Genomic DNA, 27128 nt, shown 5'->3' with positions numbered 1-27128 from the left:
TATTTGGATTCTCTTTTTTCTTCAGCAGTACTAAGAAGAAATTGATTTTTAAAAAATGTATGACTGCTGATTGGTCTGATAAAAACAAATGTATCAAATTTATAGTAAAAAAACCCCATCATATTACATTTATTCAGTTAATTCACTCCCAGTCCTCTGTACTCTGGTGTAACCCTGACAAGAAAACTTGAGTATTCTCTGAACAAAACTTTTCTTTTGTAAAGACTTGCTTTTACAGAGTTGCTTTTCTCCTGTAAAGACTTCGTGAGATTTCAGTTGATGAACTGCTTTGTCATGTAGTTAACATGCAAAGTGGTTTTAAGAACATTGAGTTTATATAACATTTGAAGAGGTTTTTATTAAAATCATCATCCCACCTTTTTGCTTCCTCCCTAGATGATAATGACTGAAAAGCAAAAATTAGTTAAACTTTTTATTCTGTAATGCAGGAAACTTTGCAAAACTATTTGAAGCTCTCTTACAGAAGCTATAAAACAGAGGCACAGTTTTTGATGGGGATGGATTAACTTTTCTTGTTTTATACTGTATTTATATCCCTCAACAATTGCTGCTAATTTGTGCATCTGTTCCTACTGGTGTATATATAATTTTGACAGTGGATAAGTAATGAAGGAGACAAAAGCTGGAACCAATTAATGGAGAAGAGCTCTTGAGTGGTCTGGCATCCTGTGACTCAAGTTAGTACCACTGCTAACTTCAGTCTATGTCCTTCAGCAAATGAAAGTCATAGTGTAGTTTCTAAAGTTTCTCTTTTTTATTAGCTTTGCTTTATGCTAAGTGGTGAAAAAGTTGGGGAGAGGTTGGTACTGACTGTGCAGTCTGCATAATTCTGTTAGTGGGGTTTTTGTAAGAAACCAAGCTAAGAACAGGTCACTTCAGAAACAAACTGACAGAAATGAGGAGAACCACAGGACTGCACAAAAGAGCAAAGGAGGCAAAAGACCAAAGGTTTAATTAATTTCATCACACACATCCTATTGGCTTGGCATTGCCCTTGTGGAATGATAGAAGGGCTCTTTTTAGAAAACTGAGATTTTTCTGTGCCCATTTGTGTTTTTGTTACAAAGCCCAAGAAAGATGGACATAATTTTAAATGGTGGGAATAAGGATTTGTAAAATTGTGTAGATTCTGGGGACTTGGAAGTTTGCAGGTAGCTTTCAGAGACTGGGAAGTGTCTGTGTGAGGCTAGTTAAAAAGCAACCAAAATATAGCACTGTAGGTGTTATCTTCCTTGATACCATGACCAGCAGAGCTCTTTGTGATTGTTGTGTGTGATTTTAGCAAGTATCTGAGGTTCTCAAAGGCACTGAGAAAATCTAAGGAGATTCTTGACCAGTAACCACATCCATTTTTTGAATCAACCTCCTAAATTGATGCCTTAAACATATAGGAGGATCATCAACATTCAAAATCAACTTCCTCATCTGCAGTTTTACAGAACTTATCCCCCAAGATGAAAAACCTGGTGTGCTATTTATAAATATTTATAAAAGTATTTATAAAACTTGGATCTGTGTGGCCATGAGGAAAGTATTCTCTCCTAGCCTCCTGTTGCAGAGACCTCCCCAGTAAGTGGCATGCAAAAGGCTGGTGTCCAGGGCTTTGTTGAGTTGTAGGATCAGCTGTAAATGCCTGTGTGTCCCAGCAGCAGCTGTGCAAAGCACCTGGAAGCACGACTGGTCCTCCCACATGAAGGGGAAGGTGCAGGTAGGAAGCAGTGGAGAATTGTCCCAGCAGAGTTACAGTAGTGACAGTTTAATCCACCATGTCAGCTCATTGTTTTGGGATGTTTTCATGGTGTGTTTTGGCCAGGTTTTTTACATGTAAGCATGATTCTTTGCAGAGTGTGATCATGCACTGGCTCCATTCCTGCTCACTGTGGGGAATGCTGCTAATAGAGGGTTACTAGGACAACCCTCCTTCTTGTCACAACTATTTAATTTCTGTTATCTCCAAGGCCTGGCAGACCCATACATCAGTGCTGAATGAAGCAGCAGTTCAGAAAAGTGCTTTGTAACTCCCTGGACCATGAAGGAACTGAGAGAACCTGTGTCACAGAGCTGATGGGATGTTAGTGGGGAGAGGAGGTAGACAAAAAAATAGGGGGAAGACAAAAATAAACTTGGAAAGAAAGGAGCAAATTTACCAATTTTTAGGATCTCTGGAGGAAAAAAGAAAGGGCAGTGGAAACCAGATGCAAGCAGGTGGACAGTTATGTGCCATAGCAGAACTGGTGGAAGCCTCCATTCCCAGGAACCTGCACACCAATGCACCACTGCTTTGTGCCATGGCTGTTTCCAAAGAATGAGCTAATAAGAATCAATTTGTAGAACAAAACAAACAAAACTTTGGCTTCTGCTCAGGGGAACTTGAGCATTGCAGTTACAGATCAGGCTTCAACAAATGCCAAGAGCTGATCCATAAAAGTATAATTATTCTGTTTCATTTGGAACCTTTTGTTCTGGATTGCATTCAAAACTACTGTAAGCCCCTTTGTGAGATTAATTTCCTTTCCAGGCAAGAGAAAAAGAGGCCTTTTCATTTAATAGTTCTACTTTGTTTCAATTTAAAATGAGAAAAAACTCACGTCCTCGCCTTTCTTCCCTAAGATTGTTCCCTTCTGTTGCATGGTGGACCTCAGGTCACAGTTTAGGAGGACAGGTCTCATGTAGAGACAAAGTTGTGTTACAGAATGTAAATTCTAAGTGATATTCTGTTCTTACTATCTAGTACTCTTTATAATTTTTAGCTGCAAACTGAGTAAAATTTTTCTGTTGAAATTGGAAGTTGATTACAAATTTCTTGCAAAGCCCAGGGACACTGAAATTGCAGGTGTAGCTTACCTGCTGAGCTGCTTTTCCTTGAAGTATGCAGTGGGGGAAGAAGTAAACTGAAAATGGTATCTTGCCTGAAAAGTTAAAACCTGTGACAGACAATGAGTTCTTTAATTTGACTTGGTGGTGAGGCTGATCAGAGCTCAGACATGCTTGGCTCCCTTTGCAGAAATGTCCTGATGTCTGTGTGGTGAAGGCTCTGAGGAGCTGTGCCTGAGGAGCCAGCAGGGATTGTGCACAGACACGCACACAAACACAGACACACACAGACAGACACAAACACAGACACACACAGAGACACAAATACACACACAGAGACACAAACACACACACACTCTTGTGCTGAGCACTTCTCATGGGTGCAGGGGAGCGAGCAGGACATTCCTGGGCTGCCAGGCCAAAGGGGCATCTTCCTGTTCCTCACTAAAATGGAAACCCAGAGAATTAATAATTCAGTTGACATTCCATGTGACAGAAATGACAACACAGAGGTAGCAAAGACCTGAAGAGGCACAAGGGATGAGGCACACCATGCTCATCAGGAGGCCACTGCCAGGGTAGCTAATCTGAATTTGGTTTTCCCATGTACCAGAGGGCATTTGAGGCCACATCTCCTAGGAGAGGCCATAAATGAAGAAGGCATCCTCATTTTCTTTTGTTAATTCTGTTTCATTTTTCTATATAAAAGAATCAAACCCTGGAGCAGCAGCTTGAATCCCACTGTCCCATGTCACAGCATGCACCATAATCAGCAGGGCAGAGAGGAGCACTCGCTGTCTCTGCCTCTAATTATTCTGAGTATTTTATATGTAATGAGCAGCTGCAGCATGAGGTCCTGAGGGCACCCCTGTTCCCAATCCAAAATAGCCAGTTGTCCAGTTCAGGCTGGATTCAAGCAGAGGGAAAATTAGATCCATGTTTTCTCACATTTTGGGTGATGGGTCATAGGAGATAGTTTTCTTGCTTTTAGTTTCACTCCATTTACTTATAAATAGCAGGCATTTGCAAAATACTATGGAATGAAGGATACAAATTTCTGTACCTTAAAGATATGCCAGTGTTTTGTGTCAGGCCAGTGGTATTTTATCTGGCAGGAATCTTGGCTCCCAGGTAAGATTTGGCTACAGTCATGTAGATGGCAGCACAGATGTGGGAGGGATTCTCTTTAATTCTGGACACATACTGTTTCTTATTGTAGCTGCTGACCTAGTCTGAGCCCTGTCTGTACCTCTTAATTCAAACAAACAAATAACAACCAAAGAAATAAATTAAACAACAGTCGAATATTCCTGTAAGGTGCTATCACGAGGCTCAAACTGAAATTGCTTGCCAGGATTTCTAACTCTGGTGGTCTTTGATTAACCACAGCATGTCCTAAGTAGCCAGAAGGTGCAGAAGCCAAGAGGATCCCAGGGATGATTTGCTTTTGGACTTGAATGCTGTTAACTTCTTTTCATATTCTGTTTACAAGGACTCTGGTGACTGGATGTTGTTAGCAGGATTTTTTTTCAGTTGCATAAGGATTGAGAAAACAGTATCTGTCTGACTCCTCCACAGTGAATGGCTTTCAAGTTAAGCCATGGCTGCAGTTATTGTGCTCTAGCTGTGACACTATAAATAAAGTTATTAACAGCAATATGTAAATGGGTTTCTATTTTTGTTCCCTGTATTGTTTGCAAAATCTAGGGCACTTATTCAGTAAGAATCATCTGCTATTTAGCACTGAGCCTACCAGCATTTGATGTTGTGTGGGCTGCTGCACTTCCCCTCCTCCCCTCTTGCTTTCTTTCTGTGCAGTGGCTATTAGAATCCAGCACTTCTGCAAGTTTGTTTATTGTGGTGTTTAAGAAATAGAGTAGCTGTGCTAAGCATTTTCAGGCTTCCGGAGAGTGGCTTGGTGTGTAGGAATAGGGAATCATCTCCTGATATCTGAACTGCAGGAGCATTTAACCCAGCCACACAAGCACCAAATAGCACAGCTGCACTTCGCCTTAGTGAGCATCTTGCAAGTTGCAGGCTGTTCAAAGATCTTTAGGGTTTGTGTTGCGTTTGCATGCTTTGTTTCCTTCTGCTGCCCTCTGCTCCAGATGTGCCTGACAGCCCCAGGCCCTGCTCACACTGGGACCTGGTGCCACATTGGTCCACGCAGCCCCAGCACGGACCCCAGGCAGAGCACACATGAGTTGTTTGAGGAACACTTCACCTCAGCCATGCCTGCTCCTGTCTGGAGGAGCAAATCACTCTAATCCCAGGCATCTGTTAGAAACCTGAATGGGTCAGTGCTGGGGACAGGATCAGTGTGGCTGTTAACATGGGTATTCCAACAGACATTTCACTTGGGGCAGTTTGCTCAAACTCCTTCCTTCTCTGCAAGTGAATTCGGCTCTGGATTCCCCAGATCCCCAAGGGGAGAAGTCCCAACCTGTCTGTCCTGTGACTCGTCAGCCACAATTTTGTTGCCAGCTTTGTTAGACTTCACATGGGCATGTGTCCTCCCTGGCACTTAAATTCCATTCCATGCAGCTTTGTGAAAACCAAAATTGCTGCTACTGTGCTGGCATAGAAAGTATACAGAAATTAGCTAGACTGGTTTTGCATAGATGTAGAAAGATCTGAAACAGCAACTTTCCTCTTATTTTTATGCTATGAGACACATTACCATATTATATGGTTTAAGTGGTCTCCAAGGTGGCTTTCTATGCTGTAGAAAAGACCTGGTCAGATTCTACTGATTTTATTGATATTAGAACACTGGTAAACTAATAGCTGTTTGCAGAAACTACATTTGATAATAATATTTTGTGAATATTGAGAGTAGCAAGCAAATGGCTTAGTGAAATATCTTAATGCATTAACACAGAAATTAAATTTTCCAATGGAAAAGGCAAGAGAAAAGCCATTTCTTTATATGCAGATCTATTATTCTGTTGGTGGCAATTACAGTAATTCTCTTGAAATCAAGTTAAAATTATATGTCTGCTTCATTATGAGAAGAAACCACTGAGTACAAAAATCAGGGGAGATTTAGGGGAAAGTTGGAGAGACATTTGCAGTGAGCAGACCTGCCTTCACCATGGTTCCTGCTCCAGCATGTCAGGAGTGGGGTTTGTGTGGATGTTTCCTGGGCTTGGGAGGCCAGGATTCACATTCCTGCTTTGCCAGGGTTTTCCCATGTCACCTTGAGCATCTTTCTGTATTTTATTTGTAGACCATACTGCTGTCTCTAGAAGATAGTGTGTTGTTGCTTCCCTAGCACCAATGGCATTTTAACAGTTGCTCAGTGTCACTGCTTACTCTCTATGAAATCATGGAAATATGCCAAGTATTTGGAATATGAGATATGTTAGGGCTGAAGAGGTGCATGGAATTTCATATTCTCTGTTCAAGGACCATCTTTGCATAGAAATCCTTATATTCACCTGAACTGCCTTCTGAGGAGGAGTGGTTCTACTGCTGATAGCAATTGTACAGAATTTAATTATATTTACCTTGTTTCTCCATGGAAGCTGGAGTTTTCTGTGTCACCAAAGGGAACCAAAAATAGATATCAACCTAAGTGCCACTGGGCAATTCATATGTGATGGTAGGTGACATCTTAAAAAGGGGAAAAAACCCTTAATGTTAAATTATAGGTCTTGTAAAGTTGGGATACTTTAGTTGTGAGTTGAGTGTATCTATTCATTACTGGTTCTTATCAGGTAAGGAAAATTAATGCAGTGTACAACAACCAGATAACAAGTTCAATTTCCTGCAGGATTTTTTCCTTTTCATTTGATTCTGACATTGCAGCCAATCTCCCTTGTCACTGAAAGCATGAATGTGGTTTATTATTAAATTTATTATCACATTTGTTTATTAATCAAATAACATTGATCCCTCAGTTAATGAGCTGTGCCATTTTCTTTGGGCAGCCATTTTAACTTTCAAAGTACCTGATGAAGAATTATGTCTTCATTTTACAGTTCCTCTCCACTGATGTTCATTAGTGTTTCTCAGAAAAGTGACCATTATAAAGTGTGCACAGTTAAGTGTCTCTGAATGCTTTGGGTCCATTTCTCTTTACAGTTTCATCAGTGTAATTTTAAAAACACAACTGCTCAACTACATTTTAAAGTAAAGAAGGGGAGGACAGTGAGTCCACTCATGCTGACTGTTCCAAAAAGGGCAGGAAGAATCATGTTTATGCTCCTCAGTACTGTTTTCCCACCAAATGGCCACTTTGTGTTATTGATCTAATAAGCTGCCCATGGAAATCATGTACACAGAACATCACAGCACTTGTCCCTTCTCAGCTGATCCATTGGGAGTCTGTGCATTTTGCTGCCTACCCACTTTGGGAAATGCACAATTGCTCCTTAATGCTTTAAATGATGACATTTATATACTAATGTTATGTTTTCATTCTGTAGTGACTTTCCAGAGGGAAAACCCTGACTTGCTGAAATGACAAAGTAAAAAAATCCCAAAAGACAGAACATTGGGAAAAAGTGAAGAAGTAAGGTTAGATTGAAGTGCTGGCTGCATGCAGAATCACTGCAGCTTTTTGGTTAGGGAGTACAAAAGCATCATTGTTAGCCTGAATATCCATGATACCAGAGAAGAACAGACTGAAGGCAGTTTTCACAGCTATGAAGAGCTCATTCTTTCTCCATCAAATACAAAGATCTGAGCAATACATAACAGAAAGCATCACAAACCTGATTAGAAGCAATTTCATCTCTGTGCCATGTGCCTGAGCCAGGATGCACTTGTGAAACTGTTAACTGTGACAAAATACATTTCTCTCTTGCCTTCTCTGACAACTGAGGGATTGCTGGCACACGGTCCCTTTGCAACAGGTTTGCTTTTGCTTTAATGCTTAAATTTTCAGTTGTTTCTCTTTCTTACCATGCTGCTTCTGTAGCTTCAGTCAATATTGAAAGGTATTGTCTCAAAGAGAAGGCAGGAAGCAATAGTGCCTTCCTGCCCTGAACAGAATTACAACTGTGCTGGTCCCTTTTTTCAGAATTCTCTTAGCTCTGCTGTCCTACTTATTGGTTTACAGCAGGATTTTCATATCAGAGATTGCTCCAAGCTCAGAAAACAGGCTGCAGGAATGCTCAAAGGAAAAAGCAAACCTGAAGTTTGAAAACCAGAATATGGCTTTTCCTTTCTCTTTTACCTGCAGCTCTGGATTTCAGGCTGTCTTGTGGAACATCTGAGATTTATTTTGGTGTGGACTGGATTCAGCTCCAGTTTGGACAGACCTGCCAGCTCTTTTGTACTGCTCAGGCAGAGCTTGCTCAGAGCCACAGCAAAGGCACGTGGTTGGGGTCAGTGCTGTGTGTGGGTCCTTCCTGCAAAAGGCCCCATCCTTCAGCTTTGCCATCTTAAACTTCCTTGGAGATGGAATGGATTTGGCATCTTTTGCATTTACGTGATTTTTTCCCTGACCAGAGAAATTGGAAAAAAATAGGCATTCCCATCAGTCCCTTCTTAAATAAAAAAGGTCTAAATTTCCTCCTTCTTAATAACACAAAGTCTTATTTAGAATGATTGGATCTCCTTTTTAGGTTTGACAGACAGAAGTATCTAATTTAGCTGGCAATGACGGAGGATTAAAATTTCTTTCAGTCATCTCAAAGCCATCTATAGTGTGTCACACCTATAGTTTGGCTGGTAGATGCTGCATATCTATTTTTATTTGGTTTTGCCTTCCTCAAGTAGCTTTTCTTCCCAAAAGACTATTTATTACTCCTGTTTCCAGTGAAAAATCAATCTGGTTAAATATAGTCTGCTGAAATAGGAAAATCTTGTAACTCTAAATGTTTAGAAGGAGAGGATAGCAAGTTTTTCATGTTTAAAATAAAAAAGGGAGTACTGATGTTGCCTAGCTATGGCTAAATTCCAGTAACTGGGGATGCTACTCATGCTTGTAAACTGCAAACCTAGGGAAGTCATGGAAAAACTTTTCTTTGCATGACTGGTGCATTTTCCCCCTTCTGGTTAGTGATGTCAGGATCTAAATTTCTTCCCATTTCCTGCGCTGTCAGTGAGGGACAGACCGCTGAGGTGAGGAGATGACCATGATGGACAGTCTGGTGCCATTTTTCTCAGCAGCCCCTGAGCATCAGCAGGGCCAGAGCCTTTCCATAGGGCATTCCCAGCCCTGCTAATGCAGACAGAGCTGCAGCCACAAATGTGGCATGTTTGTGCTGGAGATGTGCATCTCCCAGATGAGTCCCTCAGGCAGTTCTGACCTCCAGTAACACTCACCTGAGAGCAAACAGAGGAAAATCAAGCCAAAGCAGGGCTCTGCAGTTTGTGTCTTTGCAAAGAGCCTGGCTGTCATCGTGCAGTGGCTGTGGATGGCAGTCTGCACGTTGCCACCAGTGTCTCCCAGAGCCATCTGGTCTTCTGCTTCTTTGCTGGTGTTTGCTGCCAGCAGATTCACTTAGTATGGCCTTGCAGAGGGAAGTTCTCATATATGGCATGTGAGCCTGTTTTACGTTTTTGGCAACTTTGAGGTTTTCTGCCTTTCGTTGAAAAGAAAAAGGTGAAAAGCCTCACAGTTTTCCAGGGGTTTGGTTTTGTAGAGGTTTTTTTTGTGTGTGTGTATTTCCTCCTACTTTGTGTTTTCCTCTCTCTCACCAGTACTCGTTTGCTTATCACAACATTTGTGTACGTGTGCCCCTTCTCACCCTCTTGAGCAAGTGGGAGCCAGCATGAATGATCTCAAGGTGGAACATGGTGCGAGACTGAGTCCTCCTTTCCAAGGGGGAGCTGTGCCAGCTCATGTGTTACAGCAGAGCTAGGGCTCATTTTAAACAATAGGTGATTTCCAGTACTAAATGGATCTTCTCCAAAATGACCATATAAGTTGAGGATAGAGCATGTATCTTTTTGCTGTTGTGTTTGCTTTTTTTCCCATGACTGTAGGAAAAGGAAAAATTTTAACCTCTGGTCTGTCTGATGTCCTGCTGTTCTGGAGAACATTTTTTGCATTGCTAAGGCTGTGTCTTTAGCCTGTCACACAGACATCCCAAGAGAGCAAGGCTGACATGCTGTTGAGACCTGAGATGATCTAGAAGCAGCTTGCTGGGCTGGTCCCTGGGCTGTCACTCAGCACAGTGATCTGTGTGGGCCCCTTCACCCTCCCTAGGTGGGCTCTGCTGCCCTTGCTCACATTGGTACCATGGCCACTGTGGCACTGCTGGGAAATTGTCCTCAGCTTGTTTTGGTTTGTCCTTTTGTTGTTGCTGCTGTCAAATTCAGCAGGGAAAGAGCATGATGAGATGTTCTCAGTGCTTCTGGAAGCTGGAATCCTATCTTGTGCACAGGGTGAGTAGAAGACACAGAGGATCTCTGTGTCATCCTATCCCCAAGTAGCTAAGAAGGAGAGATTGGATTTATCTTGATGTCTTGTGTATTCCAGGAACTTCTAGATGAACTTAATACTTTGTTTGTGCCACTGGAGCTGGAAAATAATTCTGGGCTTACAGTGCAAGAGAGGAATTGGCTTTTAAACAGATGTCCAAGTGTAAAAATTGACTTGTTTACCAAAACGCTGAAGAGATACTCCCACCCTGGATATACTCAAAAGACATCTGAACATGGTCTTGGTAACCATCTCTAGGTGGCCCTGCTTGAGCAGAGGGTTAAATGAGGTGGCCTCCAGAGGTCCCTTCCAACTTCACCATTACTGTGGTTCTCTGAAAGCCTGCTTTGGTGTAAAGAGCTTGATCCAGCCTTTCAAGTGAGAGTTTTATTAGCTTCATCCTGGTCCATCCTTTTCCTTTGTTCTTCCTTGTTCACAGTATGACTCAATGGCTTGCAACACCAATTGCAGTGGATGGTGTTGTAGCACCCTGAGACCCTGTCCTCCCCCATTAGCTTAGTGAGCTCACTGGCAAGGGCAGACTGTGTCTAAAGTCAGTGGCATTCTTGTTACACCTTTGCTTGTGAATGCTTGCTTGTAGTGAACAATGATTATGTCATTGTGGCACACGAACTCTTTCTTCTCTTGTAGCTAGTGTTCATTGTGGTAAAATACCATGGTTCAGATCCAGTCAAAAGCACTTAGCAGTTATTATAAGGCATTAAAGCTCTCAGAGTGTGGGGTTTTGTTCTGTTTCCCATGCAGTGCCTGTGGCGTTTGGTTTCCAGCAACACATGGTGTTTATATTCCTGACTGGCATCACCGTTGTGATGGTGATAGGGTTTGTGTTTCTTGCCTTGCTTGATTTATGTTGTGGCTGGCGTGCATGGCACGCACATGGCTTGAAATAGAACACGGCTGGGTTTTTTTGTTTTTACATTAGAGGCACTCATGATTTAATTTTGCATTTTGAATAATCCTGCATTTGCAGGGAAACTTGTGTCGTGTCCCTCCTTTAATAACTGTATTAGCTTCAGACATTTAAGTCTGCATTGCAAAATCATTCCCTGTAGATGTGTGTGGTTTTTAAACATCTCGTGGTTTCCTGCTTCCCACCTTGTCCTTAGTTCTTCTTATTCCTTATGTTCTTTGCTTTCTGCCAAACCTCTCCCCTTCCTGCACACTTGCAAAAAAAGTTCTCTGCCATCTTTTGCCATCCCAAAGATCCTGTGGTGCTTCTGCATCAGTAGTGCAAGGATCACCTTACAGAGATAGTTTTAAAGGACCTGCAGTGGTAGGACTTGATGCAGCAGGGGGGTGGACCTGAGTTGGTCTCTGGGATGTTGCACTGAGGCTCCTGCTGGTTCGAGAGCTGCTTGTCCACAGGTATCTTAACTGTTGTGTGAATGCATTACAGACCAAAAAATGGAAAAGCTGAACTCAGCAGGATGGGAATTTTCTCCTCTTGTCTCTGCATCCTGGCTGTGTTCCCTCCATTTCAGCTCAGTCTGCCTTTGCAGTTCTGTGAGGCACTGTGCACAGAGCACTCAGACATCCTTGCAGTCCACTGTGTCCTGGTGGTTTTGGGAAGAGCCAAGCTCAGGCAGAGCTGGCATTGCCATGGCAGCAGCAGCTGGAGCTGTGAGCCCAGCCTGCCCTGTGCTGCCCTTCAGACATGGTGGAATCCATCGGAGCCAGCAGCTATGGGGTGTTCCAGTCCCGGTATCTGCCTTTCCTCTTCCCTTGCCTAGGCTTTGGGTGCGACCAGGCAGGTGTCAAGCTGGTCCTTAAGCAGAAGGGAGGATGGCAGGATCTGCCATCAAGCTCTTTTCCATCCTTTTTTCCTGTCAGCATCATGAGCCATGCAGGGCAACAGCCACAAAACTGAGCTTGCATTGTACAGCTATGAAATCTTGAGCCAGTCCTTGCTGGAAATAGGAACTGAAATAGGAGCTTAGGAAAGTATTCACCTCTACCCTAAAACACAATTTGTGGTACTTTTCAACCAAAATAAAACAGAAAGAATTTAGAAAGACATATAAAATTAATGATAAGTCCTCTTTTCTTCCCTGTCTTTCCCAGAAATAAACCATTTTCTGTATTTTTTGAGGTCATACCCTGGTTACTGCTGGACAAAACCCAATCAGATGGTAAATCTGAAGACAGTGATGGAGTGGAAAATATATCAAGAACTCTGAAACCATTACAACATTTTAATTACATGCTAAACTGGTTTTTCCACAAAGCAGTAGCCTCCCAGATGAGGGGACTGGAACTCAGGGCTGATAATAGTTGCTGATGTCCAGGCTGCAGATTGTGTGGTCAATCCCTTCTAATCTGCTTCAGCTAATAGTACAGCTAAACCACTGCCTTACTCATCTCACGATATTTTATAGCTATAATATTTATTTCCTTTGACTTTTTTTTGACCCATTGTCATTTGCTGCACCATTTGGCACAAGGGAGGCTGTTACTGGCATTGTCCTCCCTCCAGCAAGGAGATGGCATGACCTCTGAAGACTGACAAATAGTTGGCATGAGTTGGGCATCACAATCACCAACACCATGGTCCTGTAATAAAACCTTTTCACTGCTGAGGGTAGTCATTGACATGGCTGAAGTGTGGAGTAAGGAGTTAAGAGTAGTGGGAACCTGTGTGTTTAATCTCTAAGGCTGATAGTCTGGGTAAATGCGCTGGCAGCATCTGGAGGTGCTTCAGACATCTCACTGTGTGTTGTGTGTATAAGCACATAGATATAACAAGCTTCTTTTCAAATAACAGCTCTTACTAAACTCAGGATGGGGATCATGAGCTGTTCCATGATGGCTGCTGTAAGAGACAACTCTTTTCCTTGTCACTTCTGGGTTGTTGGGTATTTTACAGGGAGCAGGCTGAATGTAAGGATTACAAGGGCTAATAACAGCAGAAGTTCCTCAGTCCCCATTCCTCCCTTGCAGGAGGGGCTGGGACTGACAAACCTGGCTGGAGTCTCTGCTGCTGGAGCTGCAGTGCTAGCAGGAGTGTGTGGAGGGGGCAGATTGGGCAGAGGAGAAAATGTGATTTAGTGCCTTTCTATTACCTTGCTGAGAGCAGAGGACAGAGGCTGCAGGCTGGGTTCCAGTTGTCAAGGACTGTTTCCTTTGACTCTTGTGTCTTGTTCTTTCTCCAGTTGTTTGGCACAAATGTGTGTCTGTCCTCTCCATCTTCAGTTCCCAGCTACCTGCTCTGTCCTCTGCCATCTCACATGCAGTCCTTTCCATACTCTGGTGAGGTTTTCCATTCCCTGCAGCCCATGTGTCCCAGAGAGTGCTGATAGCTCAACAGTGTGGCTGTTGGGTGGCAGAGCAGGTCACACAGCTGGCTGGCTGTAATGCACCCAGGTGCTTGGTTAGGTAACACAAATCTGGGTGCAGAACAGCTCCATAGGGCTCTGCTGATTGCTTCATTTGTGTGGTTGAAATATTGCCACCATTCCACTTCTAGAAATGTCTGATCCATTTATCTGGAATGATAAATGGGGAATGAAGAGAGCAACCTCAGTCATTTATCCACATTTATTAGGCATGGGGAGAAGGCTCAGGGCATCCCTGTGTAGTATTTTCAGATACACCCGTTGATATCTGAATGTCAGGGCAGCAGCTGATCTTCATTTCTCCTGTTCTAACACAAGGCTATTGCAACATGCACACAAGCAGAGTGTGAACATGTTCAAAAACTATTAATTTGCAATTTGCCCTATGTTGGAAAAGGAACGTGCTTTCAACAAGACATATTTGGTTACTGCCATAGAACTGGAGACATTTCCCATTTGTACATTACATATTAGCACGTACTTCAATTGCTTATGAGCAGTACGGACTTGTCTAAGCTTTCATTTGATTTCAAGTGTGTTTCTTCAGGAGGTTTACTTTTATTTGTAAATATGTGGAATCTTGATTTATTTTTGTGTGTTTTCTCAAGTGTTTAAAAATGGCAAAGTATATTTTGATTCAAACATCCCTGCATTCATCTTGTTTTTCTCTTGTACATTTTAGCATCAGTGTGACTAACAAAGAAGTATTTAATGCAATATGTTTGGTTGGTGATTTATTGGAGTTGAAATGTAGAAGGAAAATATGAAAAGCATGCCAGAATTGAAATGTGTTTCGGGATTTTTGCAAAAAATGCTTGTAAAAATATTTTTGTTGGTTTTGCTTTCTGATTGAAGGCATTGCAGGGAATTCCAACTAAAAACATACCTCTGCAATTTGCCTAAAACATGTTGGAGTTTTATTTTGCAAAGAAGAAACAATTCCAAAGTGGTTGTTATTTATACTTTTAATTTCTTTTCCAAGTACATCTTGATGGCAATAATCAACTTCAAAGAACAAATAAACCACTGGATAAATATTCCAATATACAAGTAGAACTCATGAATTTTCTATTTATATAACTGTGTGTGCATGTCTACATTTTATCTTGGATCTATAAAGTCTGCTGCTTGTTTTACTGAATAGTTTTAAATTTGCCATAATGGCTGGGTTTGATTGCAAGTCAGTATTTTCCATGTTGTAATTATCAATGAGACAAAATCTTTGTGCAGTTTTTTAAAAACCCGCAACCCACTGTTGTCCTTGCAGCACAACATTAATATTGATTCACTGAAATCAAAGAGTCATTAATAATACTTGTGATTCAAATAATTGTGCTTTCAAAACAGTCCAGGCTGCTTTCACAGGGCTTTCCCAGTCCCTCCTGGGTGGACCTGTGATGTGATATCCTTATGCAGAGATATCCTAATTGCAGATCCCTGCCAGTTGGCCTCAGCTGGCAAGGTCTGCAATTGTCATTTGGCAGCACATTGGTCACTTTGGATCTCGGGATCTTTTGGCCAGAGGGATGATCTGGGTTCCCACATTTGGGCTTGCAGCCTTGCTGGGAGGAGCTCCTGGGAGCTGCAGGTGGGGTAGGGGCTGCATCCTAAGGTGCATTCGAGCTGCTCATCTCCTTGTTGCTGTGGGGCTGGGACACCCCACATGCCTTCCCATCCCGGACTTCTATGTGCAATTTACACTTACACAAATATCAGCAACAAATGTTGTAACACTTTTTTTTTTTTGTTTTCCCCCTCTCTTTTCCCCAGCATCCTCTTTGCAGACATAGAGGGTTTCACCAGCCTGGCCTCCCAGTGCACTGCTCAGGAGCTGGTCATGACGCTGAACGAGCTCTTTGCCAGATTCGATAAACTTGCAGCTGTAAGTTTTCTATTATAATTTTGTTTCCTCTTGTTTTCATTCTCCTGTTGCAAGAATGACATACTGTGCTGGTTTACTGGATTTCTTAAATATTCACTGCCCTAAAAGGCAAGCTATTGCAAGCATGAATATAAGCTGAATACTTCTTTCTCCTTTATTATTCTTATTTTTTTTAAGGAGAACCACTGTTTACGGATCAAGATCCTGGGTGATTGCTATTACTGTGTGTCTGGGTTGCCAGAAGCAAGAGCTGACCATGCACACTGCTGTGTTGAAATGGGAATGGATATGATAGAGGCCATCTCGTAAGTACCATATTCCCCAGAGAGAAGCTCAAAAAAAATGCAAGTAGATTCTCTTTCCTGTTAGTTCTTAATATTAGGAGCAAGGTAACCAAACCAGAGAACTCTGGCCAGCAAAAAGGGAAAACAGGTGGAACAAAAACCCAAAATGCTGTTAAGGTTTGACAGCACCAAAACAGACACTTGTGTCCATACAGTCACGCGGATATCAGAGCTCAGCCTCTTGATGGAAAAGGCAAAGATTACTGTAATTACTGGAAGTCTCATTCCCAAAGTAGGATTCCAGTGGATTGCAGAATTGTGAATTCAGAGGGTTAATAATAACTTTATTAAATTTCAGTCACTATTCATTTATATCTTTAAACCAGTTTTTTACTCACCTTAAAATTGCTCTGCTAAGATCTGTCTTGTCTAGTTCAACAAATCCTTCTCTGTGTGTCCCTCTATGCAAAAAGGGTCAGATTCAAGGCTTTCTTACTTTAGTTAAATTAATTACTGACACAGATTTGTCTTTTTGCTTTACTTCCCCATCTGTATTTTTTTCTTTTAAAACATGTGGTGGGGCTTTGCCTGCTGCTGAGGTCAGACTAGCAGCTGTGTTAGTCCAGACCATTCCTGTCTTTCAAGAGTAACAAAGAGGAGATCCATGTCTAGTTTTATTGCTTGGAGGATTCCAGACAGTGTTGAATATTGTTTGCATTGTACATGTGCTTTCACAGGCCAATTCTTTCAGAATTCAGGGAAGGAAGATTTATTTGATCATCTTGAGTGTATGCAAGTTCAGGTGCAAAGTTCAGTCAGTTTTGGATGGTAGCTGAGCTGACCTTGATGTCTACACCATCTCTCTGCACAGACTCTCCTGCTCTTTCCCTTCTCTTTTGTTTTTTATTTTCTGAAAGTATATTCTGAAGTATTAGTGGTACCAACAGAGAAGTAGATGATCTCTCAGTATTCTCCACTTATTCTATGAAGTAAATTGATGGAGTTTCCACTTCAGCTTGATAAAATCTAGAGATACCTCCCTCCTGAGGTTGGTACAGTACATGCTTTACCATTTGAATTTCTGCAAGGACATCAATACACCCCCAGAGTTTTCAACCTCATTTTCATAACACAAATACACAGGGTAAAAAGCAGTGTTTTCACCCAGGAGACCTCATTCAAAGCAGAGTATGCAACAGCCTTCCCTTGCTTTGTATACAGTGTACACTGTCAGGACTTTCTACCTTTTCTTTCCTGTTTTTAAACTCCATTGTCTTGCACCAATCTCCTTTCTAGGTTTGTATGCAATGTGCAAAATAAGAGGAATTGCAAGTAACTAGTTCCCAGCAGCCCTTGAAAGAATGCTCTTTCTTCCATGTGAGATAGAATTAAGTAGCAGGTGACAAAGGGTCCTGTCAAGCACAAGAAGCAGCAATCCTTAGCCACCAGCCCCACAGAATATTGTGTTCATTGCCCAGTTGTTGGCCTGATGAAATCCAGAGGCTTTCACATGTTGCTGTGTAATTCCCCACAAGGCTAAATAACACCAGGAAGTCCAGACTTCATTGATTAGCTGCAACCCACCTTACTGGAATAAACACAGAGCTGAGGTGCACTCAGTGTTTGTTTACAAATAGCTCTTCAGCAGCCTTTAAAACTTGTTTCCCACTCGCTGTATAATGAATGCATTTAACAATCTTATCTCTTAATAAGTCTGGAAGGTGATTCTGTTCTCACTACCCCGGCTCTCCCTCTTCCCCCCTCCTCCCCTAAGGATCAAGATAAGAGGTTTCACAATTAAGGTAACCAATAGCTACTGAACATTTGATTGCAGGTAACAACAAATAACTACTGAACATTTGATTGCAGACTTCACCAGCACTGGGCCCTGCCTGTAGGCTGATTTCATCTGTGTCTAATAACAGCAGGGAGTGTTACCCCAAATAGGAAAGACTTCATGAAAATTGTATTCACTGTACCACTGGTATAAATGAGCTGAAAAAAAGGAAGTTAACAAAGGATATTTCATTTATCCAATGAATAACCAAACTTATTTGTTTGCTGCAAAGTCTGGACAAAGTCAGCTGGTCATCAATGACTCTACTGAGAAAAGTTCCCTGGTATTGTGTCAGTAACATGGCTTGGCAGGGGTGCAGGAGGGGTTGTAGCACCCAGTGGAGGGAGGAACTGGAGCTGTGTTGTTTCTATCAGGTTTATGGGTGCAGCTACATTTGGATTACTCCAGCTCCTCTTCCTTTCTTGAGTGTTGTAGTTGGAGCTTCTTCAGTTCATAAGCCTGTAACACCTTGCCCATATCAGCTTCCTTTACCTGCTAGACAATCTCTGCTGCTTGTTAATAAAAATAATGAATATCACTTCAGTAAGAAGGTAGTGAAACACAAGAAACATAAGACAGGGATCATAAAGAGAAAGGAACTCGAAGAGGATAGGAGCTGTTTCAACAAGAAGTCATCTTGGACACTGTTTTAAGGGACATATTGCACTGTTAGGAGGGAACTGGAGTCCAGAACTGGTCTATCTTTATTCATGAAATTCCATTAATAACTAAAGCATAAATATTAGGGCTGTGTTGATGTTAAGGAGTTGGGAGGACTTACCTGTCCAGATGATGTTATCTAGAAAGGACTGGATGAACCTGAAAACTGAAGGGACTGAAATCTGATAGGTATAAAGAACTTCCTTGTGCAAGAAACTTACTACTCAAAGGAAGGGACAGTGGTATGTGATGGAGGTGAATTGGCCTGTGAAGCATGGATGTTCTGGGAATGATGTGATTGGCAATGATGAGAAGCAGAGTTGTTCTGAAGGCCTCATCAAGGCTTTTCCCTACCCACCCCCCTAAATATATTTCTCATGTGAACAGCTCTTGAAGTTAACTTTTGCCCTGAAGGGGAAAACTCACAAAGTATTCCAGCAGTCTTTTTGGTAGTAAGCAGAGCATCCAAAACCTCATTACACTCAGAACTTGAGTATTTGTAGCTGCCTGTTTGGAGTGACTGCAATAGAGGTGGTTCTCTGGTTTTCCTGCTGTAAGGCCTCTTCAAGCTTTCCAGCTTCAGTGGGGTATTTCACACACATATCATATTTCATCTGTGGAAAAGTTGATGCTTGGTGCCATACAGACAAATTAAGATCTCTGAAATCATTTCCTTTTTCTCTTTGCAACATGCTATTACTCTTAATGAGGCCGAGTGCTGGCAGGTTATGTCCAGCTTTGGTATGGAAATCAGAGACCAGCACTTTAATCCTTTTACTGCCCCAGAGATAATTTTTTTATGAGTTCTCAACTTGGTCTTGAGTTCAGTGTACATGGATTTACTCCAAGAGCTCCACGTTCTAATTAGGGCTCTTCTTGGCCAGCCTGGCCATCCAAGAGCAGTACAGCTCGTCCAGTTTTGTTCTGCTGTCCTGTTGATGTGGATGAGCTGTGCCATGTGTATCTGTGAATAATTTATGGATCATGATGGATTTTTGTGTTCTGGGTGCAAGTTTGTGCTGCTGACTGCAGCCATTCAGCTATTAGTAAAGGCTCTTCTCCCCCCCGTCTCTTTTCAGGCTGGTCCGTGAGGTGACGGGTGTGAATGTCAACATGAGGGTCGGGATCCACAGTGGCAGAGTTCACTGTGGGGTCCTGGGCCTCAGGAAGTGGCAGTTTGATGTGTGGTCCAACGATGTCACCTTAGCCAACCACATGGAAGCAGGGGGCAAAGCTGGGTAAGTTGCTTCCTCCAAGCTGTTGTGTTTATCCATTAAACTCCCACACTGAATGTATAAGAGTAGTGGCATGGCTAAATCAATTGGGGTTCATTGCTTGTTTGTTCCAGTTCATGGAACCCATCCCTGACAGGACCTGGCTTTTTAGGTGATCACTTTACAGAGTCTACAAAACTTCCTTGTCTTTTGTCTCATTGAAGGCGCATCCACATAACAAAGGCAACCCTGAACTATCTCAATGGAGACTACGAGGTGGAGCTGGGCTTCGGAGGGGAGCGCAACGCTTACCTGAAAGAGCACAGCATTGAGACCTTCCTGATTGTGAGGTGCAGCCAGAAGAGGGTAAGGCCAAGCAAACTAACGCAGGTTTAGGTGCCTTTCCTAACTTGATGTCTCTGACACACCAAAGTAGAGCCTTTATAGATGAGAGAGTTGACACTCAGTGACAAAATTTCCTGTTTCTTTCTCCTCTTCCTGAACTTTTATGTGCACAGGAGGGAATAGCCACCATCTACAAAAGTGTCTGCATCAAGCTCTTTCTAATTCTTTCAAAGAAATTGTCCTCAGTTGTTTTCAAAATCATGTTGAAAAATGTTATTAATATAGATATGCATTTTGTAGAAATACTTAAAGGCATAGATTAAAACCACAGAGATCTTTTCTCTGTCAGATTACAGAGGTGATTTTGTCTGCCTGCTCAACCAGATGAATGAACATGAAGATTAGAGCAGTTCCTATCGTTGCTTTTCAGCCTCTCTTTCTGAAGCTGAGAAAAACTGGTCCACTGTAATGATCAGTCATCATTGTGGCAGTAAGATGAGATCATACCAACCGTGACATGGGTCAGGCTGCACAAAATAAGGCTATGAGGGCATTACTGACTTGAACTTGAATCAAGTCAAACTCAAGTGGACATCAACCAATAAAGTCAACCAATAAATCTTCTTTTTGTGAGACTGTCAATAGCAAACTATCACTAGTTTGTATTCTTTTTAAAAATTATAGAAATACTAGAAAAGGACCTTTTTGATCTAGTTGAGCATAGCCAATAATATTTCTCTTAATTTCTGCACTGTAGCCCCTACTTTGCTATTCACAGTATGGGCAAGCATACACAGATTGACCTGAATTGAAAATAATTTAATATGTTTCTGAATCTAAAACCAAGTAAACCTTCCCATATCTATAAATATGACTGCTATGAGATTAAGTGAATTAGTGTTTGTGACATGTTGCAACAGCACAGTTGATTTGAATAACCAACACCTGTATAGAAAGACTTTGCTACCATTGCCTCATTTCCTGAGAGAATGGAAGTCTCAAATCTCCTTAATAGATATTGTGTAAAAAATCTCCAAGAAAATCCCTTATCATCTTCTAAAGAGAGAAGCTGATGTTTTGGTCTCTATCTGCTCATAAAATAAATCTCATTAACAATGTCAATCTTCAAAAGAGGATTAGAACTTGCAGGGCAAAATTATTGTTCCTGAGCATCACTGCCTGTCAGTGAGCCAGCAGCTGTTTTAGGTATCTAAGTCACTTCCTCTTTGCTGGGCAGATTTAAGAATATAAGCCAAAATACCCCTGTGGTCAGACCCTATCTCCTGGAGTGGAGACCCTATACTGACTCTTAAATCATACCTGGTTGTCTGCATGTTTTTGTAGAGAACCAAAAGTTTCTCTGGAGAGAAGATGAAGACATAAGCACTTCAGAGTGCTTGGCACCTGCCTTCATTTCTGAACACAAGATGTGTTTTGAGTAGGAGATGGGACAGAGACTCATAAGAGATGTGGATTCCATTCCAGACATAGGTTTTGAGGAACTTGCATCTTTATGCCTTGATTTGCCATAGGAAAATGAAATGGGCCATTCTTTCACTGCTTTATATGTATTTATTGCAGCTCTGTTACCTAGTGTAGCCCTTAGCTGAAGTCTCTGAGCACTACTATAAAGCTGCTGTAACATGCTGCATCCCAGAGTAGCTAAAAACTGGGACATTTGGATGACTTATGTAATTATTGGGCTAAACGGAGACATTAAAAAGCAGCTAGGCAGTGCCATGGGCATTAGGTGTTTGGAGTTTGAGGAGTTTCTGGTTTGCCCATACTGCTGTAACTTTTGTGCTCCCATAGCTGTTTTTTATCTCTTTGTGAATAGTTTCACAGAATCATAGGAGGCCTTGACCTTAAGGCTTGAAGAAAGGACCATAAAGATTATCTTGTCCCAACCCCCTGTCAGGGCAAGGACACCCTCCATTAGACCAGGTTGCTCAAAGCTCCATCCAGCCTGGCCTTGCACACTTCCAGGGATGGGACATCCTCTATTTCTCCTGACAACTTAGTCCAATGTTTAAAGTTCTCTCCCTGTTCAAAAACTCATTTTCACACAACATGAAGATCAGAAGTGAGAAAAGCTTTTGCCCATTGTCAGTTCAGTCAGTCTTGAACTTTTTGCCTGATGGCAGGCAAAGTTCTGGTACTATACTTTTTCCTTTCATTTCTGCTTGATTTTAATGACTTCTTGGGATGTATTTAGCCAGGTTTTCAGTTCATTCTGTTCCAGTGATGGCCATAAAATGTTCACCTGGCTTAGTGAAGAGTTGCTGTGAGTTGTGTCTGGGTTCCTGCTGTCCTTGTACATAAGGCTTGGCATTAGTATTGACCTGAGAGCAGAGCCAAGTAACTGCCTGAGCTGTTCCTTACCTCACATAGCAGAATTATCTGGATACCTGCTTCATCAGTCCCACAGCCATCAAAACCCAACAATACTATGATAAAATGTAAGGGTATGTATTCCCTACTCTTTCTTCTTACTGCTGCCACAGGGAGCCACAACTTTGAATTTTCTGTCTTTTTTATCTGTTTAAATTTTCATTGTGTTAATGCCATTTCTTGGGCACAAAATGGGAGGAACATCTATCTAATATTTTTGTTCCAGGAACTGAAAATAGCTTCTTCTTTGAAAATATTTTTTTTTTTGCTTTTTCCTTTTAAAAATGCTATTAACTGGAATATAGTCAGTGTGGTTTTAGGAGGGAAAAAAAGCTAGATTCTGCTCCCTCAGTCTTTAATAATATTGCTAGACCTGAAAATGTAGTCCTTGTTTTCTGTCTGATACACAGAAGAGTTGCTTTCTATTAAAAGAGACCAAAATACAAAGTTTTAAAATCCAGTCTTTTTGGATTTTTTTCTCCTCATCTTTACCTCCAGATCTGCTTTCACCTTTCTGTTTGCCCTGTCCTGTGATTCTGCTGCCCTCATGGGTGAGCACTTACCTGAAAAGATGAAATTAGCAGGTTCTGCCATACAGGTCTGTTGAATCTTTTGCTGTGGTTTGTTTGCTCCCATTAGTGCTAACACTGGACTGCTCTAAAACCTGGATTGCTCTGGTTGTCTGTCAGCAATTGTACCCCCCCTTCCTCTCCTTTTTTCTCCTGAGGCAGACTCTTCTTATGTTTTCACACAACAAAGAGGAGACAATCACATCTCTCATATTTTCTTGCTCCTCAAAGGAAACCTTTACCTTTTGCAAAGTTGGATTATCTCAGTGTCTTCTGTTTATTCTGTGGTGAACTAATGTGATTCCTGATAATGAAATGAAGTTTCTGTCTGTGATCTCTAAGGGAATGATGCATTTTGTACACTATTAGTCCTCAAATGTTGGGTGCTAATATTCCCTTTCTTCATATCTATCAAATGCACCTCTGCTTCTCCCATTAGCCAAATCATTGCTCACTTGCTGCCAGGTGAGATAAGAAAAAAAAATTAATTAAATCTGCCCTAAGAGTAGTAACTGAGTAACTCTGCTTGTAACTTCCATCCAGACTAATAATTCCTTGTTCAACACTGTCTCTTGCCATTTCACTAGAAACAAGCTCTTTTCCCAGCTTCATGTTCCCCATCTGTCTTAGCCCTTACTCTCCAACACAGCACTCTGTCAAAGGCTCTATGGAAGAAACAAAGCCAGTGAGAGCTGCTGCATTTCTTTTCTCTTTAGAAAAACTTGGATTCCAGTCTGTTAATCCAAACCCAGCATTTGCTGCTCTGCAGGCTATGTGTCATGATCACTGACTAAATAGTTATTAAAAATATCTGTTACCAGAACTGACATGGAAGTTGGCAGTTTTCCACAGATCTGGAATGGAGGTTGTCTTTCTGACTTCAGCACATCACACTTCAAGTTTTGCTTCCAGACATGGTTTTGTGGGACTTGGCAGTGCTGTATTAAATGATCTTAAATGCAACCTAAATGATTCTATAATTCAGTGTTTTCCATTTATAACCTTGTGCTTATGAGCCTTCTTCCTTTTGCCTCCACTGAGGCAGTAGTGATTACCTGGAAAAATACAATCTGCTCTTTCTATTCTACAGTAATGAAGAATTGTAAGTTTCTGTTATCCTCATATGGTATAGGGTGATTTGCACAGGGTAACTTGGATTCTTATCCAGTTAATTTTCACAGTCATTTGGATATGTGTTTCTAATGGACTGAACACATTAGCATGGTAGAAATACAGGAATTCTCCAAGGAGATCCTTGCCTTTCTTCCTTACTGGCTTCATTCTTTACCTGAAAGTCTGTATTAACAGATAAACAGCAATTTATCAGCTAGAATTACTAAAACTGTTGCCCACGTTTTAATACTTCCCAAACTTAACCCCTAGGCATTGCAATGGCCTGCAGAGCAATGTATTTACCCTTTTTACCCTTCTACAGAGTGGTTTTGTTTTATCCATGTTTTTTAGCTTACCCTGCAGACTGTAGCGTTCATATTGCATAGCTCTGATCCTCCACCATCACAACTTTTATATCTGCCCTTCTGAATCTTATTCAAAGCATTTGTCCCAGTCATTATTGCTATCTTATCACTTCCCTGAAATTCTTACAGAACTCCATTTACTTATTCCCAGTTCTTGTGCTGCCCAAGTTTCTGCAGTCTGTACAGGAGCATGTCACTCTGGTTGTTGCTCACTTTCTGCTCTTCTCTGTGATCAGGTGCTGCTCTAATTTGCAGAGCCATCACAACTCCTCTTCCCAGCACTTCAAAGCTTTACTCTGAGAAGGAAAAGTGTGTGTTTTGAGGAGTGGGAAACAGACCTTAAGAGGAATAAGATTTTAACAGCACACAGTTTTACAGCTAGTTTTTTCATCCTCAACATTGTCAGAATGCTTTGCTTTGGACACGAGTAGAAACAAAATGTGCCTGCAAACAGATGAGCAATACTGCTGACCAAACACACTGTGCTGACTGCACAAAGTCTGCAAAGGGAAAAAAATGTTTATTTTTTCTAATGTCTTACAATTGATTACACTTGGGTGTTTCTTTTAACAATAGCAGGTACACACCAGTTTCAGAAATGATTGTTGATGGTGGCCTTAAAACAGCTCAACAAAACTTTGGCTGTAACTCCTAGAAAAACAATTCTCATTCTTTTCTAAATAGCGCCCTGGAATTCCGTCCAGCTGAAGAAACAAAATGGTCCTTTAAATGTTGAGCATGTGACTTTCCCAAAACACAATCAATCTAATGTGATGATTCCTCAATTTAAGTCATTTAATCAGAGCTCAGCAGGGTTCCACTTATGTAGATTTATGAAGGCAGTGGTTTGGAGCATGTAACACTACCAGAAACATCATGCACATGTCAGAAGGACTTCAAGAAAATCTAAATAATATGTAGCTAAATCTGATATGGCTGATCCATAATCAGATTTCACTACTGCACTGATAGTGATCAATATGCTGGAAAATCCTATTACACACACACTAAAGAAATAGCAGGCATTCTTGATTCAATTGATAAGTACAAGAAAACCCCAGCTCTTTCTGCAGTTTTGCTGTAACATTACTGTAGCTCAGTGTGTGGGAACTGGTGGTGGGAACACAATAAAACCCCTGGGAATCAGATTTACAGTCTCTTTGTGAGTCCAGATTTGAAAAGTTCCCACAACAGCTTTCTGGAGTTTAGCCACCTAAAATCTGAAAAACTCATTGCTGTCAGAAACTTTTGCACCTTCTCTTGTTGGTAGTACCTGTAATGAGTAGGACTGAAAGGTATCATCCCTTCTCTTTCTTTATTCTTCTTTTCCAGTCTTGTTATGCCTTAGGCAGCTTTGTGTGCAAGTTGTCCTTATGCTGTCACTTAGCCAGGAAGAAACAGAGGAGGCATCCTCATAAATTTCCACAGAGGAGCTGTGACCCATCTAATGCTTCATTTTTAGAGTTTGTTATTTTCATCACCCACTGAACAAGGGATTTTGCAGAAAATAAATTATCTCAAGTTTTTAAAACAACAGGTTTAATTTTTTCTTTAATAAGTGTTGTTGTTAGCAGCAAAGTCCTATTATTCAAGATGACCTCGTAGCACATTATGTAATGTGGAAAAGCAGAAGTGCACTGTGCTTGTATGTATGTGTTTTAATCTGATTGGAAATATTGCTGAAACATTGTCCACAATCCAGTGGAAACTTCCTACAAGAGGTGTGGGGGGGAAATACTGCCAGAGTTCAAGAAGCCATGGAAAATTTATGGCACCTGACCTCATGGTTAGAAACAATCTCAGAATTACATGTTTACCCATTTTCCTGTTCTTACCTCAGTCCAGATGTGTCAATAAATATGTATGAGGTCATTAATTTCCTTCAAATTCATCAAGCAGTGCTCCAGACCCACTAGCACTTGCAGCAGGTATGAGGATCATTCATGGGCTGAGAGGGGCAGTATGTCTTCATGGACTTTGGCATTAAGCCTTTTCTCAAATTCTAACCAAATTTACTAACTCATGGGGCAAAAACCTGCTGTATATCACTTTTATCATCTGTTGATGTAAAGGCATTTGTAAAGTAATCAAATAGTTTTTCTTTTATGGGTTCCCAGACTAGTTTTAACATCTGGGATTTTTTATTCCATTTGGTTGAAAACCCTCCTCTTAGTTGGAAAAAAATGGATTGACAGTGTCATATCTGTTATTGAAAAACAATATCTATTTGCTTGGAGATAATGAAACTGTATTTCCTACCAGTTTTCTGGCATCACATCATAAAAGAAAGAAGTATAACTATGAAAAAGATTGCATAACTGAAAAAAGCCACAAGAAAGTATTACAAATGATGGCAATGAGTATAAAGAGCAGCGAGTCTTAAAAAACAAAACCTCAAACCAACGCAAATCTGGACATCAAGATTTCATCACATTAATGTATTTATAGAAACATTTAAAAGAAGTCTCTCCTGGAGGTTATCCAGTGGCTCTGTAATGGTGGCTCATGGGAAACTCAGCTGGTGCCAAGTGCTGCAATTTTCAGGCTTTTCAGATGAACCAGTGGTGGGTTCAGTGTGGGGAAGAGGAGATATGGGAGGCACTTGCTGTCCTGGGGGCATCCATGTGGGAGCACCTCTGGTTCTCCTGATGGTCATCCTGCTCCCACAGGGTTTCCTTGTGACCCTACACCTGTCATCCTGGCTGGGTGAAGGTCTTTGCAGGACCACAGCTGCTCACTGTCACGGGGCCAGCTGGCTGTGGGGCACAGGGCTCTGTCCCAGGTGGCCCCGTGTCCCCAGCCCGTGGCCATGGAGCTGCAGCCCCACGTGCTCTGCAATGTTGGGTGCCCGTGTGGTGAGCTGTGGTCTCCAGGGAAAGGTTGTCATTGTAGCTGACTCTTC

At 41.6% G+C, this 27128-nt stretch overlaps 1 protein-coding gene across 1 annotated transcript in view; it reads left to right on the top strand.

Annotated features, from left to right (window-relative positions):
- Window positions 1-27128, top strand: part of ADCY5 (adenylate cyclase 5) — a 203813-nt gene that overhangs the window by 132037 nt on the left and 44648 nt on the right. Inside the window, exons 4-7 of the mRNA XM_064719085.1 lie at window positions 15337-15448; window positions 15626-15753; window positions 19309-19467; window positions 19668-19809. Coding sequence (XP_064575155.1) covers window positions 15337-15448; window positions 15626-15753; window positions 19309-19467; window positions 19668-19809 — 541 coding nt within the window. The remainder of the gene's footprint in view (window positions 1-15336; window positions 15449-15625; window positions 15754-19308; window positions 19468-19667; window positions 19810-27128) is intronic.

The sequence above is a fragment of the Zonotrichia leucophrys genome, chromosome 7 (assembly GCF_028769735.1).
Source record: "Zonotrichia leucophrys gambelii isolate GWCS_2022_RI chromosome 7, RI_Zleu_2.0, whole genome shotgun sequence".
Classification (NCBI taxonomy): Eukaryota; Metazoa; Chordata; class Aves; order Passeriformes; family Passerellidae; genus Zonotrichia; species Zonotrichia leucophrys.
Note: the sequence above shows the minus strand (reverse complement) of the source record. Positions and strands in the feature narration are given on the sequence as shown.